The following is an 18,772-nucleotide window of genomic DNA, read 5'->3' as shown; positions in this document are numbered from 1 at the left end:
AATACTTGCTAAGTGAGTAGTTGCTGTACTCAGGTCTGAGGCAGGGGTCCTCTAATTACATCCTCACATCATAACTTATTCATGAAGACTGACTCACTCTTTCAGAATAACCCAGTTATGGTTCTGCCGGTGATCACAGTTTGAGCAGTTCTTGGCTTTTGAACTGCTTCGTAACTGAAGTGCTTGGAGGTAGCTCTCTAATCCCACAAGAAGAGTGTGGGTAGATGTATTTGCTTTGTAGAAAGATGATTATTACACGTGCAACCTGCAGTATGGTTCCAAATACCGCACTTTTTAACACCATTGCACATTACTGATGAACTTTACAAAAGTAGTGCGAGACCCTCCAGCAGAGCTCCTGCCTTCCACATGCAGGCTGGGACAGGACGGGCTGTCAGCACTGCTCCAGCCTGCAGCTCTCTGCCAGCACCTCGTTTCCCGTTCGGGTGAGTTACACCCAGGCTGCGCCCAAGCGACAGTCTTTCAAACAACTGTTTTCCAGCTCGTGGAGGTGTTCATCTGCCACGGTCATGTCTCCTAACGCTCTTTCCTCTCCTCCTTCTTCCCCCACCAGATGCAGCCAAGCCCCATCCCTCCGGGTACTGAGCGCCGGGAGAAGGGCTAACGCATCCCGCAGCAACCGCCCGGGAGACGCTGCTGGACGGGGCACGGAGCGGCGGGGCCGGTACCCTATGCTGAGCCCCACACAAGCCAGCGGCGGCTCTACTCACCGGCTGCCGGTAGCAGCAGCAGCAGCAGGAGGCGCAGGGGCATTGCGGGGCGGCGGGGTCCCACGGGTGGCGCGGCGGGTGCGGCTCCGGCGGCGGGGCGAGGAGGTGTGAGCCTGACTGCTCCGTGTTGCCTATAAGAGGCTGCTTTCTGCCCCGAGCCAGGTCCCCCGAGCCCCGCTGTCCATCTAGGCAGAAGGGAGGAGCTGCCGCTGCAAGAGCGGGAGCGCTGGATCCGGACACTCGGCCACGGAGCGGGGGAAGGGACCCCTAAGGGGGGTGGCGGGGGGGGAGGGGAAGGCTCACCTCCGTACCCCAGGGCTCGCCTGCTCCTATAGCCGTTATTTCTCTTTGAGTTACAGCACTACCTAGGTTATTTAATCTCGACCCGAAGAGTTAAGACGGAAGTGAGCCGTGTTGTAAATTCTTCTAGTGGTTAATTATAACCGGTGCTGAATGCAAGCGCTGTGCCTGTACTCTGAATCTGCCAAACTTCACCTCCCGATTGCTACTTCTCTTGGAGAACTAAAGAACAATCAACTCCTGAACTGGTTATGAATATGTGTAGCTGGATCAAAACAACTTTTTAAGTTTCTCTCAACCAAAACAGAGTATTTTTTGGTACCTTGTATAATCTTTGGATATTTTTTCCCATTACCTTTCCAGCTCTTATAATATTTTGTAAAGCCTACAGCTAGATGCCAGATTGCAATCACACTTTCATTGCCTCTCAACCCACAGAAAATACTGCTTGCTTTTGTGTGATTTTATTTTTCCTTGCGCATAAGTTCCAAGTATTTCATCAGTCAGTGCATTTTCTGGCAGTTGTTCAAGCAGTCGGGACCCCTGAAATTCTGGGTATTGATCTTGTGTGTGTGTTTATGTTTAAGTTTTTTGTTTGGGTTTTATTTGGTTTGGGTTGATTTGGTTTTTTTTTTTGTTGTTTGTTTGGGTTTTTTTGGGGGGTTGTTTTTGTTTGTTTCTTTTTGGGTTGGGTTGTTTTTTTTTTTCTGTTTTGGCGTTTTTGTGGCATCATTATATTCCAGGATATGACCCCCATAGATCCCACTGAGGCCTACACTGCTAGGATAAAGAAGGAGGGAAACAAAGGGGATTTTACAGAACTTACCAAGAACTTTTTCTTCATCATGTCATCTTACTGTTGGAGAGCAGCTGGTAGGCTTTTTGGTACCGAATGATATTTTCATGAAAGAAATGAAATGCTTTTTCATGTGCATACTGAAGGATAATTTTACTTTTGCATTGAAGTGCTCCGATTTCTGCCTTACATCACTCCTCTTTAATCAGAAGTAGAAAATCCTATGTGGTCTGATTCCAAAAGGCTAAAAGCATGCACAGACAGATGAGGTTTGTTTTTGTTATGCTCTTACTAATCCACACTCTATGAAATGTTTGTGTTGGCACTGAAGTTAGGGTAGTGTGGGATAAATATGGAAGCACATCAGTTTAAGGTAGGATATTGTTATGCCTGAGTACACCTGATACACATGGTGAACACTACATGGTGAACACCAGAGATGATGCATTAGCCCACTGAAAACTGTCCACACTCTGTTGTGTCTGTGAACATAGCTGACCATTTCCCAGTGGGGATGGACTAGAATACCAGCGAAATGGAATCTGTGGCAACCATAACCATTGTCAATGACCCTAAGAAGTCTTGGTAAATGTACAAGTCATAAGAGAAAACCAGTCAAAACAGAAAACAAAAAAAAAAAGGGATTTTTCTTTTTTTAAATATCCTTTTTTTTTTTTAAAGATTATGCTGCTCCTGCCATCAACTGGGTCAAGGCAATTTCCCTGTTACTCATGGAGTCTCATTGCTAATTGCTGTTAGTCCATTTTCATACTGTCACTTATACTGCATTTGTTTACTGACTCTTCCGGTCCATAAGTCACACCTATTAGAACGTTTTAATAGTGTTCAACAGCTGTTTAGTGCAACTTCCAGTTGAACAGTATCCCATCCAGCATACCATTGGATATGACAATGAAAACAGTATCCAGAGGAGAAACGTGAATGTTCTTCAGGAGACCAGTTGATGAAATGTCTTAGTGTACTTGGTGTTGGATTAGTGCAGTTGATACGTTTTTCACTGAAGGAAGGAAAGTAATCTTAAAACCAATGAAAAATCAAGTGAGACTGATGTGTTCAGACTACAGCTGCTTCTACCAGAAAGTAGTCAAAGATGTGAAAGTGACAAAATCTACATGACGTAAGAAATACAAGTCACGAGTTCTGCTTCCTACAAGTTGTAGTAAGAGTTCAAAGGAGAACATCTAGTGAAACCGGGATGGAAGGCAGAGAAATCTCATAGAAGGAAATACTTATATTGAGGTAGATTTAGGTTGTCCAGTTAAGTGCCATGGCATATGGCTAAGAAAATATACTAGTTGCAGACTGGAAGTTAATATGGATTACAATGATAATGATTTATTTTTTAAATGAGATTTCCAATTCCCATAAAATTTTCAAATAAATCTTATGTGGCAGTGCAGACCTGTTGTATTTGCTTCTTGTAGTGTTCCTTTTCATTTATCTGAAGCATTTGGTGACTGGTGTAAGTCATTTATGACAAATTGCATTTTCCTTCTCACTGACGAATTCTTTTTGGCAACTGGAGCTGTGCATAGGTGAGGAGAAGCATTTGCTTTTCAAATATACTTTATCAAACAAGGTTGCATGTGCTCAATGGTTGCTTTAATTGAGTTGGTTTTAAATCTGAAAAATAGATTAATATAGTTGAGACACACAGTTGTACTGAGGAACATTTCTCACAGCATAACAATATTATGGGCAAAACTGTTAAGTCAATTGTAAAAGACTCATTTCTCAGTGTCCATGATCCTGTATATGCAGGAAGATGACCGAGTACATTAATCCAAAATGTTAAAATGTTGATGGAAAGTGCTAGAATGGTCTAAAGTATGGTTAATGTAAATCAAGTTACCACTTTCCTGTGAGCAGGTGAAATTAGTGACTTTGAGAACAATGTAATAGTATATTTACTACTGACTAAACAGCTGCAAAGCTGTATTTTTGTAACAGAAGAAGTCAGTTCCATTAACACTTTCTGTTTAGTAAGAGCAGTTATTTTTACAGAGAAATGAGAAAGCATTTACCACCTGCCTGGTGAAATCTATACATATTCTGCATTTAGCTGTTAGGAAAATCAGTAATAATGATGATGAGTATGGAAATAATATGGTCTCTTGGTATCTAAGCAAAGTCCTACAAAATTAGGATCCTGCTGCATTAAGCTTGTGACAATTAAGCTATATGATATATTTACTGCCCCACTGAATGAATGAACTAATAAAGAATGGTGAAAATTATTTTCCCATTGTTAGAGATGACAGGGTGATCTGTTCGTGGTGTTATATGATGGCTATAGCAGAGCTGAGGAGCTGTACCTTGGTGTTCTGCAACCCAGCACAAGTCCCAGATTGGGTTCTTCTGCAGCACTGACTCCTGGAGGAAAATAAGGAAAGAAAACACATACCTGATACACTGTGAAGGTATCAGAATAACCAGAACTGAAGAGCTGCTTTCCAGCAGTAAGTCAACTGCCTGAATTTACTTGATTGCTGTACTTGGCAAATGTTGGACAGAGCCTTGGGTGACATGGTCTAGGTTGAGGTGCCCCTGCCCATGGCAGGGAGCTTGGAACTGTATGATCTTGAGGTCCTTTCCAACCCAAACCACTCTATGATCCTATGTCCTGAAGTTACACCACATTTTCTTAAACGTTGGACTGGGACACAGGGTTGGCCTGGAATACATCCCTTACAAGTTTAAGTTCCTTCAGGTACTGGATGTCCAAGTAGTACACAATCAACTTCTTTTATCATCGTTGTCTTCGTAGAAGAAACAAAACAGCCTTGCTTACTGAAGTATTTGTTTGGAAACATGCAGTGCCTTTGTTCCCATTTTTAGAGGCTTGGCTGACTTTCTTCTCTTTCATGTCCTTCCATCTTCTCTTAGTTCCTTTTCACAACCAATGCTTCCTGTTTACGGATGTTTTCTTCAGCTCATGTTGTTGGGAATGTTGTTCCAAAACCCATGACAGTTAAAAAACATAGTCTGGAGAGACAAGCTCCATGTGGAAGATCAGAAAACATTCTGATGAGCTGTTTTATAGTATTTCCAATGTACTTGGTATTATATCTATTTCTAGCATACAGAACAAAATCCAACTTCGATTTAGGACCATACCAGCCTATAGTATAACTTGTCATGTCTTTGGTAATAGTAAGCCTATGAGTGGCATAATATGTTCTGAGAGAATTTTGGGGAGCGTGTTTGTAGCATTGTCCTTTATATGCCCTTTGGCAGTAATGTTATTCTGTCCATTCTGGAGAAATACTGTGCTAGTGCATAGCTGCCCATAACAGACAGTTGTGTGCTGGAAAAGCTGTCATTACATAAATGTTCTTGAAAGTGGTTTATATTTATAATGTATGCAGAGGAGCTAAATTACTCCTACAGGTTTCTTCTTTCATCTCTCTTTTTCTGGTTTTGTTCTCTTGCAGATTCTACCCTCTGCTCCTTAAGTGTAACAGCTACAAGCACAAAGTCCATCCTGTGCATAAAACCACCCAGGCAAATAACAAGATTGCAAGTATGTTCCCGGAGTACCACGTAGACTGATGCAACTCTGGTCATTTTAAGATACAGAAATATATCATCTGTCTTTGAGCAAAGCCACAGACAGGAAGATTCTGGGGAAGGGCCCTATAAATAATTTCTGACTTGCTTGGTTCTTCGGTCTCAACAAGCATCTCTGCCTTCCAGAAGATTTCTTACAGTAAATCAAGTTCTACATTTCAGTATTTGCATCCAAAAAAAAAGACCAGGGCCTGCTTCTTCTGGAACCTAGGGCTACTTTTTATATCTAAAGGAAAAGATACTCAGCAATGCAACTCCTGCATTTCTGTAAAACAAAATTTTAAATCTCTAGCATATCTCTGGAAGGATGTTTGACTTGCTTGCTTTTACATAGGTTACACCAACTTGGATTCTTGAAATGGTTGATGTAATGACCAGCATGATGAGATAGAGTGACCTCTCAGCAAATTTGTGGGTGATACCAAATTGGGGGAGTGGTTGATACACTGGAGGGCAGGGCTGCTACTCTGATGGACCCAGTCAGACTGGAAAAAGGAGCTGCTGGGGAACCTCATGAAGTTCAGCAAAGGCCAATGCAAAGCCCTGCATCTGGGTTGGCATAACCCCATGTGTTGTGACAGGTTGGGAACTGACTGCATAGAGAGCAGCTTTATAAAAAAGAAGCTGGGGGTCATGGTGCACAAGCTGAATGTGAGTCAACAGTGTGCTCTTGCAGCAAACATGTCCAGCTGCTTACTGGGCTGAGCACAACTGATAGGTTTGGAGGCAAGAGATTCTTCCCTTCCACGTGACACTTGTGAGACAACATTTGGAGTTCCAAGTCTCATTTTAAGAAAGGCATTCACATGCTAAGCAAGACTCGTAAAGGCCACCAAACTGTTCAGGGGGCTGCAGTTGATGACATACAAAAAGCTGAGAGCACTGGATTTCATCAGGTTTAAAGATGGTGAGGGGAAGTGATATGCTGACTACTACTTCCCCACGGAACAGTGTAGAAAATATGGAGTCAGATTCTTCCCAGAGGTGCACAAGAGGCATTTGCTTTAATGGAACCTGCCTTGAGCAGAAAGTTGGACTGCAGACTTGGAGGGAAAGAGACTCCAAAACTGCTGCTTGTTTTGCCTAAAGGTGTTCATGAAACTATGCCCTGCAGGCAGGGAAGGCAGTAGCCTGTTCTACTGCAATAACAAATTAATTGATTAATTATTTTTCCCACATATCACCAACTAAGCTATGTAAATGCATTGGGGAAATCATCCATACTGAATTCAAAGAGAGCTGAGACTTTGCCTACTTTATTAAATAGACAGCTTTGTCATAAACAGCACCAGTGCCCTTTTCATAAAGAAATACTTTACTGTCAATCTGACTCACTGTTCTGAAACCCCATTTCTGTGCCTTTGTCCGTGTTGACCATTTCTGAATCTTCTTCCATGTCTATTTTTACTGAGATGGGGGGAAACTGCAGAATTGTACAGTATTCAAGGTGAAGACAGACGGTGGATTTATAGAGACTGTGAAGACCACATTCTGCTAAGAGGGAAGGACAGAAATGCATGTTATGATTTTGTGTAACTTTTCCTTTTAGTATGTCTACTGGCTCTTTGTTGTCTCTAACTGTTTTAAATTGCTTAAAAACAGAATGCAGATTTTTCTTACCTGTTTATTTGTTCACCTCTTATTGTCTTGTTCTATAACACCCCATTTGTCTGGTCTACTTTTCACAACCTTACTGTTCATGATGTCTGCTTCCTCAGCTGTGAAGAGTTTAATGGCAACTGGACGCTTGCCAGAAGATAAAATGCCTAAGTTATGTGTCCATCAAAGGAAGAGTGAGTAGAATGTAGCCCTTGCCTGTTCTGGGCTAATCAGCACAAGGGCTACATATCTTTAAACAGCTTAAATGCCATCAAGACTGCTTTGGGAACTAGGAAATTCAGTGTATTCTTGAGAGACAAAGTACTGAGGGATGGGGAACGTCTGGATTAGCTAGAGAATTTATCAGTAGGAAACAAGTGAATACCAGAAATATGGTGGTAGTTTAAGACATCTCAGATCAAAAAGTATCAACAGTATCTTTCTGTTGCTGTTGGACTGTCTCCCATCTTTACTTTTGCTTTGCAGTGTGGTTGGGATGAGGAGTAATTGAACCAGAGAACTGTCAGCACTAGCATCATGATTTGCTACACCTGAAATAAACAAGGTACTTCCAAATCAGCCAAAAGATGTAAGAGTCATTTGCCAAGGAGTATGCATGGAGTGTAAGTGCACAACATGCAGGGCAATGTTCAGTAAAATGTTTGCTTAGCTGCTATTGTTTAGCCACTAGCTGCTGTTTTGATTTCCAGTGAGAAGCAAGGATTTTCATTTCAATACAAGGCAAGAGTTTAAATGCATTCTCTAATCTGGGCCATCGTGACAAGCATATTATTAAGTTTTCTATGTAGGCCTATTTTCCACCACATTTAGAAAACACAAGTGTCATGAGTATTATGTTATATAAACAATTTAGAACAATTTATATATCCTGTAATTATAAAGACTTAAGCTTATGCTTCTTTGCAGTATCAGTTACTGGCTTAAGAATACTTTTTCCTAAAACTAAGAAGGCGTTTATGATTCTATAGGTTTTATAGTTCCTTAAAAGTGATCAGTTACAGACAAGAAAAGACATGGTCAGGACATTTACAACAGAAGACTTGCAGACTCATTATCAGAAAAAGCTAAGAAAACAGTTGAGTCTGAAGGTAGCTGCTGTAGTGAAGTCCCAGTACCTTGTAAATATGCAGCACTCAGGCAAAATACTGATGCTTAACTTGCAGAGTTCACTAAATCTTCAAACACATATAGAAATGCTGCAAAATTTCCATTGTACATATTGAAAATTAGGACACCAGTCAGTTTGGCAGTTTTAAGCCTTGGTTGTTCTTTTTGGTTTCATTTTAATACAAGGAAGATGTCCTGATCCAAATACATATATTGCTTCCTTGGTTTAAAATAAAACAAATTCCTAATGATGATGCTTTATTTACTGAATTGCACAGAGTCGAAAAATTCTTGTCTACAGCTCCTGTAACTAATAAAGTTCATACCATCCTTAACACATAGAGGGGCTCTATGCTTTAAAATAACATATATGAAGAAAATTGTTCCTACGTATAAAAAGTTCTAACTGGATATGAGATGCCACCACAAAATTAATACATCATATACCACAAACTGCCCCATTTGTACAACAGTGATGGAACTGTCATTCTCTTTGCATTTACTATACAGAATCAGGAAGTTTGCTATGCTGCGCGGAACAGGCCTTGCTAACTGGCATCAGGATGTGCAAGATAGCAAGAAAAAGCAGGAGCAAGGAATCAGTCATAGTAAAGTTTTAAAAATAATAGCTTTCTCTTCAACTCACAATTTCTCTTCAATTCACAAGGATTGTGAATCTTGCTAAATGGATTTAAATTCTTTGAAGCACTAAAGCTTACCTAAAATACATGTAGCATCAAATCACAGGTGATCTCAAGAACCAGCAGCTGAAAGGTGACTAGGAACAAAGCAGTCCATTCCTCCAAGGCCTTCTTTGGTAAGTTCCTAATTTCAAATTTACATTATAGCTTTCACTGACTTGCTTTTCACATTTTGCAGAAATCAACAGTCATGTTCCCAAACAGCCATTTTTCTGTGCTCATGAAACTCTTTCAGATGGCAAGTACTAAATATATTTTCCTCTTTTATGGTGTAAAGCTTAGCACATTTTAATTGTTTCTCAGTTACTTCACCATAGGCATTTTCTTTTAAATGATGTAGAATGGTAAAAATTTTGTCTAGCTTTGGTTTGTGTCAATGGCATCTCAAAAAAACAGGAATAATACAGGAATAAACAGGAATAATAGGCATTTTCTTTTAAATGATGTAGAATGGTAAAAATTTTGTCTAGCTTTGGTTTGTGTCAATGGCATCTCAAAAAACAGGAATAATACGGGACTTCATATAAAATTTGATGCTGATAATATTAGATGATCTTTTAAAATAAACAGCTTGTGCATACTTGACATTTTTGCTTCACAGAGCAAAATGGTACCGCATACACAGAGTATTGTGAATTTTACATGTGGTCCGCAAGTAAGATCTGCATGCTTAATGGTGACTTGATATTGCTCTGAGAATCCCAACCTTTTCATTTCCTAATTCTGTTTGGAATTCTTCAATGCCATGTTAATGTTTAAATGTTGCTCTAGTTATTTCCTCTGCCAGAAAGAAGAAAAGATAAACCCTTATTAGTTTATACACAATATAATCCCTATGAAGGATTTGCCAGGAACAGATAACCTTTGCTTGTGTGCAGGTCTTATTTAGAATGGAGCGTCAAGAGGAGGCATACCCCAACTGAATTACATAAGCAATTCTAATTAATTCTGTAAAATACTATACTGAATTTTACTTTAGATTGTTTTGTTCTGAGAGCCACCAAACAAAATACCTGTAGAATATTTATTTTAAAAAACAAAAGTTATGACTGTACGTCACTGTCAAATCCATGGATGTTCAAGGATAACTGTGTTGAGATGCTGCTGGAGGTTCATTTTTTTCACCTCCAGAAAAGTGTTATTTTTCATTTGTTACTTTTTTTTAAGCAACATTACTTTTTGTTTAAGTTTGCCTGCAGATGTGTGCAAATGTGTTTTGCATATGCATATAATGAAGTAGAATTAAAATGTAAAGCAAAGCAGTTAATTCTCTGCAACGATTTCATCCTGATAGTAGGGAAGCGAATGCATCTTCCTCCGGGCAGAAAGCAAGCACTAAATAATATAAGCACTAAACAAACACTTTTTTTTTCATATAAAAAAGAAGCATTTTGTGCTATTTCATATATATTGCATCCCCCTTAGTTTTCTGTAATCTGCATATTGAGGTGATTACCCCACAACTGGAAGGACTGGAATTAGGTGGGTCCTTTTATGATCATTATGACTGTAAGTTGAAGGAAGAGGAGGAGCTGCAGCAGTTCTCATTTTACTTGAAATACTGGACTCAGGAACCTGTGTGAGAACCTTGAGCAGCACAATCCCTTACAGAAGGGTCACCATCAAAACAAGTGTAATTGCTTACGGTAGGCTGCTTCTTTCCAAGGTTTTTGGTCTTTGAATTTTGCTTTTCATCACTTTGGCTTGGGCTCTGCCCATCATCTTTTCTTCTTCAGCTTAAGTCACTTGTCATTTTTTCAGAGTTGAAGGTCAGATCATTCCACCTGACTTGTAAGCCACAGGCCCTGAAATTTCTTGTACCAGCCCAAGTAATTTCTCTTTGAGCAAGTAATATTTTCTATCTACTTATAGCATGTAATTAAACTTGGAGTCAGACAATTTTAGAAGATAAGGAACTTCCTGTTCTGTTAACAGAAGAACGTCTAGTAAGGGGCTGTGGCTGGAAAAGAGTTGAATCGAGAGTAGGCACCAGCAGTAGAGATGGGACAGCCTTGTTAGGGGAGAGTTTATTTAAAACCAATTGACATACAGTAAGATGGGCCTATGCACATTTGAAGTGGGTCATTTTTATAGTAAAAATGAAATTTAATGAAGACAGACTTTCTTTTCTGAGCAAGAAAAAGGTGGTTTAGTCATTCAAATATTCGTAGGGATAATCATTTGGGACAGCTTTCAGTAAAGGGAGGAATAGCAATAGCTCAATTCTAAAATGTTTCAACTGACAGCTAAAGAAACTCTAGCCTTGAGAAAATATAAACTGTAAACAATATTTATTATAGGTTAGGTTCAGCTAAGCCAGTACATTCCTATTATCTCTAAAAGGTAACAAAGAAAAAGGTATAAAACTATTTAATACCTAAGATTCAGCAGTTTGCAGAAGAAAGGCCATTTCTATGTAAACAAATAATCACTGTGACAACTGCTTAAGTTTAAAATCTGAAAGCTGCATTTCCCAAATTTAAATAATGAGACCCAAGATCACCGAAGCTCTATACGAAGTCAGTGGCAAGGTGGCCATAGAGACTTGGAAAAGCCCAGCTGCTCGTCTTATTTTCTGTGCTTTTAAGTGTGCTAGTTGCTGCTTATTCTATCAAGAACAATGCTGCTGTAGTTTTAAAGAAAGGCTGACATGCCCAAACTATATAGATATAGAAAAACCTCAGAAGGCAGGCAACATTTACTTTTAAAATAGCTTCTGACAATGACTTAGTGTAATTATACATTCTCCAGACTGAAGTTTGGAAGACTGTTAATTCCCCTGTCAATTTAAAACCTTTTGTATACAGCCAGTGGGTGGGGTGCCACAGCATCCAAGTTAAAAACTCAACCATCTAAGGTTGCTTTTGAGTCTGACAGCATACCAACTCAAAACTCAAATTTTGTGGAAGCACAAGTGATTAGAAACACAAAAACTGATTTATAAAACATATTAAAAGAGCATGAAATTAATGAAAAGTTGATTAGTGCACAGTTGTGAGAAACAGCAGAACTCTGCCTCTTGCAGCAACTTCTATGTTAATGGCAGTGTAATCCTGCTGCAATTGCAGTTGTTTCCTAAAAACATTTCTCCATTACTTCCTGTATCCTATATCCTGTCTTGTAATACCCATGTGGACAAAAATTGTTGTGAAAGGTCTTACTGCTCTATCATTGCCTTTATTTGTAATGGCCACTGTAAACTGGATTCATCTGGATTCTCTTTCATACTTCAGAATCAGAACTTTGTGAAACTAAGTGTGTTAGTCTACGGTCATGGAACTCTGAAAATCACTTCTGAAATTGTGTGTATTTAAAGAAATAACTTGTACATACCTAGATGCTGACAATACAGCTCACGCTGCAGTTATGTCAGCGCCACTACATTATGCAGTGGTAGCACAGTAGCTCACACTTGTTTCCCACAGTTCTTGAGTCTGCATCCTAGCTCTTTCAGATAAGATGTGCTAACCTTATTTTTCTGGATATTAATTAATTCCTTCGGAATAATTCCCTGTGGAATCACTAATTTCTGATTGTGTTGTTCATATATCAACTTCAGTGGTAAATCAGTTAAATCCCTGAGATTTCATATTTTTAGAGTCACACCAGCTTGAATACCAAGGTGCTGAACAGAGGGATGCAATGTATGATCCCCAAGGAAGAAAATACTTAGGGTGTCTATGGCAGCATTCATAGAATGGTTTGGGTTGGAAGGGACCTTAAAGCTCATCTAGTTCCAACCCCCTGCCACAGGCAGGGACATGTTCCACTAGACCAAGTTGCTCCAATCCCCATGCAAAGCATTCTCATGCTTTTCTGCTCTATTTCTATGATTTCCTGAAAATGTGCTGGTTTAAAATATTTCTCTTTTGACAGAATCTCAGTTATGAAGCATTGTTTGGGTTTTTTTCTATTTTGAAACGAAGACTCTGCTTCTCCATAAAAGAGAGGAGTGAAAGGACAACATACAATTTTCTAATATCTAAGTTTGACACATTTTTAAAGTTTCAGTTGCTGGCTAGATAGATCTCTTAGTGACATGACTGTTGATGACAACTGATGTACCCATTGCCAAACACTCCTGTACCTATTTATAATTCTTAATACACGGCAGCATTACTGATCAGTAATTTCTGCAGTTTAGAAAAAAATGCTGTCTTTCTTTATCCTTTTTCTATTTTAAACCAGTTTGTTGGTCAAGGAAAGTCAAGAATTGAAGATTGCCAGGAAGAAATAAAAGGTGAATTCTACAAGCAAATTTAGTGGAAAAGCATGTGTGTGTTGAGAGGGTGGGAAGACTCTTGTCTCTGAAAGAGTTGTCTCTGAAGAGAAATCCTGTATTTCAGTAACGATTGTAAAGAGAACAGAAAAATCTGTCATCAGCTCAATACTCAGCAGTATAAAATCGGAAATAAGCTAGGTTGAACACACCAGCTAGCTTCAGCCTCCTTTGGTTTTCTGTCAAAAGCACCTAAACAAGTCTGGACACCCTTATTTAAGGTTTTACTTAAATTCAGTCAGAGTTTTTCAGTGTATACATAAAATTGTTAGTTTTGTAATGTGGCTTTTGTTCCACTACATTTTAGGAGACAGATTATTAAAATGGTTTTGGGTTTGGTTTTCAGGTTCTCTAATATGAAGTAGAATGATATAAAACAAAAAGTAAACACTACTGTTAAAACTTGAAACTCCAATTCCTTCAAATGTGTCAGAGGTAAGCCTGAAGAATTCCTTAATTGTGTTTTTATACTCAGTCAGCTTGAAAATGCTTTGCTATTTTTACGAGCGCTTATAAACCTGAGCTTCAGATGACTGCTTGACTGTTTGGAATAAGGATGACAGTTAAGATCAGCTGATGAATAACTTCTTATACTGTTTGCAGGTATTGGTCTATAACTGAGCATTGTGGTGGCTGATTCTCTATGGGAAGGGCCTGAACTTTCTCCATAGTGTATGGAGTTAAGAATTCTTAAGAGCCAACATGATGACTGGGGATTTTCTATTTTAGCCACACGGATATGATTAAACACAGCAGAGAGGTGCAACATTTAGCCATTTTGACCTAAGACTGCAGGGAATCAGACATAGTGCCAATGTGTTACTAGCTTTCAGGATCGAAGAGCTGCAGTTTAGAGGCCTTGAAGATATTTAACCTACTTGGCATTCCTACTAAAAGGATAATCTAATTGTCAGCTTAAAGAGGTTTGTAAGCAACTACTGCTTCTACTCCTTTTGCTGAAATTGTGAAAAGAATTAGTGTCTCTTACTCAAGTGAGAGAGAAAGAACCATGCACCAGTGACACTCTATCTTGTGATTAGGATACCTGACTGCAAAAAGAGAAATATGGCTTGATCCCTGCTTGTTTATGCAAAGGTCTCTTGCAAAACTTTCTTCAAAGAACTGACTCCTGCTACGAGCAATCTAACTGGCAAAGTGTTAGCATTTTAGTCTGGCTCAGAAGTAAGCTATGTACTGTGCTTTTTATAGAGTTGTCTCAGAGCATGTGACCTGGATTCCTTTGGGTAAAATGAGACAGGAGAGGTATTCCTCACATCTGCCCATGTTATTTGCTAAAGCACCATTCTTTAAATGAATTGGATTATAAACCACTGTTTTCCCCTCTCCATCTTCTTTATGGACAGATTTAAACCTCATATATAACCTGTGATGGAAAAGAGATCAATTAACTTTACCCAAATTCCATCTTTTGAGTTACACTAGAATTCTTCAGCATTAAATATCTGTTCTAGTTAACCTCTAAACACAAAAGCAAATAAAGACAGGACTACTGAGTTGAAAACTCAAGATATTGTATCTAACAAAAACGTACTGCTGTAAAGTACAGCTACAACAAACATTGTATATCGAGTAAAACACTTCCAGAGATTCATACTAACAGTGGATGCAGTGACATTCTCTGTCTTCCAAGGCAGTATCAGACACATCTTATATTGTTAAATTCATCAGTGCAGCCATAGTTACAGAAAAGAAAATGACAAAATTAAGACCTGATGTAAACAGCTGAAGCTTATGATAATGGGTTAGCTAGTTCCAACAGTGATGTAAAGATTATGTTAGCAAATAGGTCAGATAATAGGTGTAATTTTCTTCACCTTAATCTCCAACGTGTGTTTATAATGCACAAATAAGACAACAGATAGAGAAAATCAAACAGAATAAAATAATCCAATAAATTAAATGGGCATAGGAAAAGAGTATTTCTAAAGGGTACAAGAAAATCCGATACTCTTTAGGGAAACTGTAAAGACTAACAGTGTTAAGAATTAAAACCTTCTCTCAAAGAAGAAAGTTGACAAATGAGTACTTTCATGATGTGCTTTCCTTGAAGCTCTGAAGCATCTTGATATGTATAAATCAATATCTCATTTTTCAGGATATGTTCTGTACTCTAAGGAAGTGTCCTTGCTTAGCTCATTGGATATGAAGTGAGGTGCTGTGAGAACTGCCCACAGAACTGACACTGCTCATTACCCTGGCCAAAATTACCTACCATCACCTGGAATAGATCAGATACCATTAAATTAAGAATTGAAGCCATGTATATTATGGTTCGTAATGAAATAACAGCCTTTGTGTCCAGACAGATACATTTGTCTGATCATAAGAAATTTTGCAAATGTGACTCCCTTAAGAAAATGGTAAAACACCTTAAAAGATTTATAGATCTTAAGGGTATGCAGTGTCAAGGCTCAGTAAGCTCAAAAATGGAAGTTAAGTTTACAGCGCAGAACTTTTATTTGTATCAGTCATTCAAATTTATTTACTCTTTAGTGTTTCTCATCTGAATTAATAAAAAATGCCCTACATCTTCTATTTAATTTTTAAATCACATTTTCAAAGCTTTCTGCATGGCTGTGCAAATGAATCTTAAATTTTCTAGCCCAGCAACAAAATTTATTTGCATATTTTTACATAATTTGGGCAGCTAACACTTCAGAAGGGTATCTTAGCTAAGTACCTTGATTGTAATGATTAAAAATTTAACTGCTGCATTTTTGGGACAGTGGGTTTGAAGAGTGGGTTTGAGTAGTCACTCTAGAGGCACTTGCAGGTATGGCTCCATGTGGTTCCAGTTTTGCCACTCCTCCTATTGAAATGTGACAATATCAGGAGACAGACTAAACCACTGACAGCCTGACAAGCACGTCTTTTTTCTTTCCACTGCCAAAGCAAGGTGATGCATTTTGATTTGTTTCCAAGCATACTGGGAGGTAACTTAGATAACTTAGGAAAAAGCTAGCTAGGGAAACCTACTGCCCATTCTAACCCTTACTGCTCTTAAGAGAATGTTGAAAGCAGAGAGTGGCACTTTATTTTTGGCTAACAGATCTCTAACAGGTCACCCATTTTAAAAAATGGTTATCTTTTCTGTTCACATCCTTATTACACCAATCATACATAACTTTGGCACACTGCCATATATTTTACTTATGATTATCCTTTGAGGCTATTCAGAGGCTTGAAGCTAATGCTCCTGATAGTGGCTGGTAGTAACAAATTTCAGCCAGCCACACATAATCATAGAATCCCAGACTGGTTTGGGTTGGAAGGGACCTTAAAGTTCATCCAGTTCCACTCCCCTGCCACAGGCAGGGGGACACCTTCCACTAGACCAGGATTGTGCAAGCCTCATCCAACCTGGGCTTGAACACTGCCAGGGATGGGGCAGCCACAGTTTCTCTGGGCAACCTGTGCCAGTGCCTCAGGACCCTCACAGGGAAGAACTTCTGCCTAAGATCTCATCTTACTCTCCACTCTGTCAGTTTAAAGCCATTACCCCCTGTGCTATCCCTATATGCCCTTGTAAAAAGTCTCTCTCCAGATTTCTTGTAGTCCCTTTAGGCACTGGAAGTTGCTCTAAGGTCACTCTAGAGCCTTCTCTCCCCCAGGCTGACAAGCCCAGCTCTCTCAGTCTGTCTCCAGAGCAGAGGTGCTCTAGCCTTTGGAGCATCTTTGTGGCCTCCTCTGGACTCTCTCCAACAATAATACATTTGTTTTCTGTGTGCTAAAATATTGAAACAGCTTGACATTAAAGAAGAAGAAAAAAAAATTCAAGAAGTCCTTTCTAATGTTGAACCTTTCAACCTAAAAGAATTAACTTCCTACTTTTTGTGGATTCAGGTCAGACCTAAGTTTGTAGCTACCCGCCAAGACTCAGCTCCGACAAATCGGCCAGCACCCCTAGGATGCACCAGAATGGGGCTTATGCCCTCTGCTGGTCTACTAGATCCTGACTCGGCTGCTATGGAAGGTAGAATTCATCTTGGATTTGGTAAAACAATCTCCAAGTGATGTCTAGGCATCACAGAGTGAATCTTTATTGACTTCTAACTTTTGCCTCAAATTAGGACTGAGACATTGAAACAAAATCAAGATATTCTCTATTGTATAGTCATTTTTTTATGTAAAGGTTATGATTGATGGATCTCTACGCTAACTTCTATGCAAAACCCCGTATTTCACTAGCTTAAACAATTTCCAACAATGTTTCAACAAGCAAGAAAAACGCTAAGTAGCTTCTTAATCTTTATAGCTAACCTCAGGCTCATGCCATAAAAGTTACAGTTTAACTTGCCTTGTTAGAGAGCCCAATTTGCATGCAATACTCAATGTTTTATTGTGGAGACATGTAGAATCCACCACTACCAACAAAAAACCCCGTACTGGCAAACCAAAACCTAATATTGGCAATACCTTTGGTGGAAATCCTCCTTCATATGCAGGCCAGTTACAAAAATGTGCAATAGGTCTTCCTGTTTTATTCACAGAAATGCTCATCTCTGGCTATCCTAAGCAAAAGAGAGATGTCAAGTAATGGCAGAAAATACAAATTGTTTTATACACAAAATTTACTTTGCTTTCTAAGTGTTTGATAGGTAGGGTATTTGTATAGACATTTTTAGTAACTTAACTTTACCTGATGCAATTTTCAGGCTAACTTTTGCAGTAATTACATCTGAAACATGCCCAAAGTAGCTGGCCCACCAGTGGAGTCCTCAACAAGCCATCCTCCAAAGGAGAACGGTGTGCAGCCAATCCTAACAGCAGGCTTAGAAAAATAAGCAACATGATTTATATAATATGTATAAATTAAAAGGATTAACAACTAGGATTAATATTTTCATTGTGCTACCACCAGCCAAACGATTTTACCTCAGCAATGATTTGCTGTTCTGGATGAGAACGATCATACTGCTTGCTTTCTTAAGCTGCTTGGTGTTCAAACAATTGTTATTTGGAATTGGATAAACCTTCTTACCATTTTTATGGTCCATTTCTTAGTTTATGGTTAACCATGGTTTATGGTTAACCATAAACTATAACCATAAACTATAACCGTATAGTTAAACCACTGTCGTGGTTTAAACCCAGTCAGGTAACTTGTTCACTCACTTCCCCACCTTCTTTCCCTCCCCCTACTCCCAGAGGGATGGAGAGGAGAATCAAAAAAAACGCAACTCCCACGGATTGAGATAAGAACAGTTTAGTATCTAAGGTATAACATAAATCACCACTGCTACCACCAATAACAATGATAAAGGAAATAGCAAGGGAAGAGAATACATCACCTCACCACCAGCCAACTGATAACTCGGCCCCCCAGGCCCGACCAAGCACCAACCCATACCTCCTCCAACCCTGCAGTCTCCCAGCCCTTCCGGCTAACTCCCAGTTACATCCTGGGCATGACGTGCTGTGGTATGGAATAGCTCTTTGGCTAGCTTGGGTCAGGTGTCCTGTCTCTGCTTTCTCCCGGCTTCCCCTCCTCCCTGGCAGAGCATGAGGCTCACAAAGTCCTTGGCCAAACCAAAACATCGCTATCAGCTCTGTTCCCAGGCCGAAAGTCAAAACACTGCACTGCACCAGCTACCAAGAAGGAGAAACATGACTGCTACTGCTGAAC

At 39.4% G+C, this 18,772-nt stretch overlaps 1 protein-coding gene across 8 annotated transcripts in view; it reads right to left on the bottom strand.

Moving 5' to 3' along the window:
• The window catches only part of PLA2G10 (phospholipase A2 group X), a 29,136-nt gene extending 10,986 nt beyond the window's left edge, over positions 1-18,150 (bottom strand). Inside the window, exons 1-5 of one of the 8 annotated variants that reach the window (XM_057407901.1) lie at positions 17,786-17,922; positions 17,563-17,657; positions 8,865-8,970; positions 4,164-7,136; positions 3,251-3,373 (exon numbers count right to left, since the gene is read on the bottom strand). In XM_057407901.1, coding sequence (XP_057263884.1) covers positions 3,251-3,285 — 35 coding nt within the window. In that variant the 5' untranslated portion in view covers positions 3,286-3,373; positions 4,164-7,136; positions 8,865-8,970; positions 17,563-17,657; positions 17,786-17,922. Of the gene's footprint in view, positions 1-731; positions 1,075-3,250; positions 7,137-8,864; positions 8,971-9,275; positions 9,627-13,729; positions 15,956-17,562; positions 17,658-17,785 lie in introns of those variants that run through there. The other 7 variants (XM_057407902.1, XR_008972013.1, XM_057407899.1 and 4 more) reach the window with 7 other exon arrangements.
• Positions 18,151-18,772: the final 622 nt, after the last annotated feature.

The sequence above is a fragment of the Pezoporus wallicus genome, unplaced genomic scaffold (assembly GCF_028554395.1).
Source record: "Pezoporus wallicus isolate ANWC-B61680 ecotype Strahan unplaced genomic scaffold, APGP_CSIRO_Pwel_v1 contig_4012, whole genome shotgun sequence".
NCBI classification, from domain to species: Eukaryota; Metazoa; Chordata; class Aves; order Psittaciformes; family Psittacidae; genus Pezoporus; species Pezoporus wallicus.
This window is presented reverse-complemented; position numbering and strand designations above follow the sequence as displayed.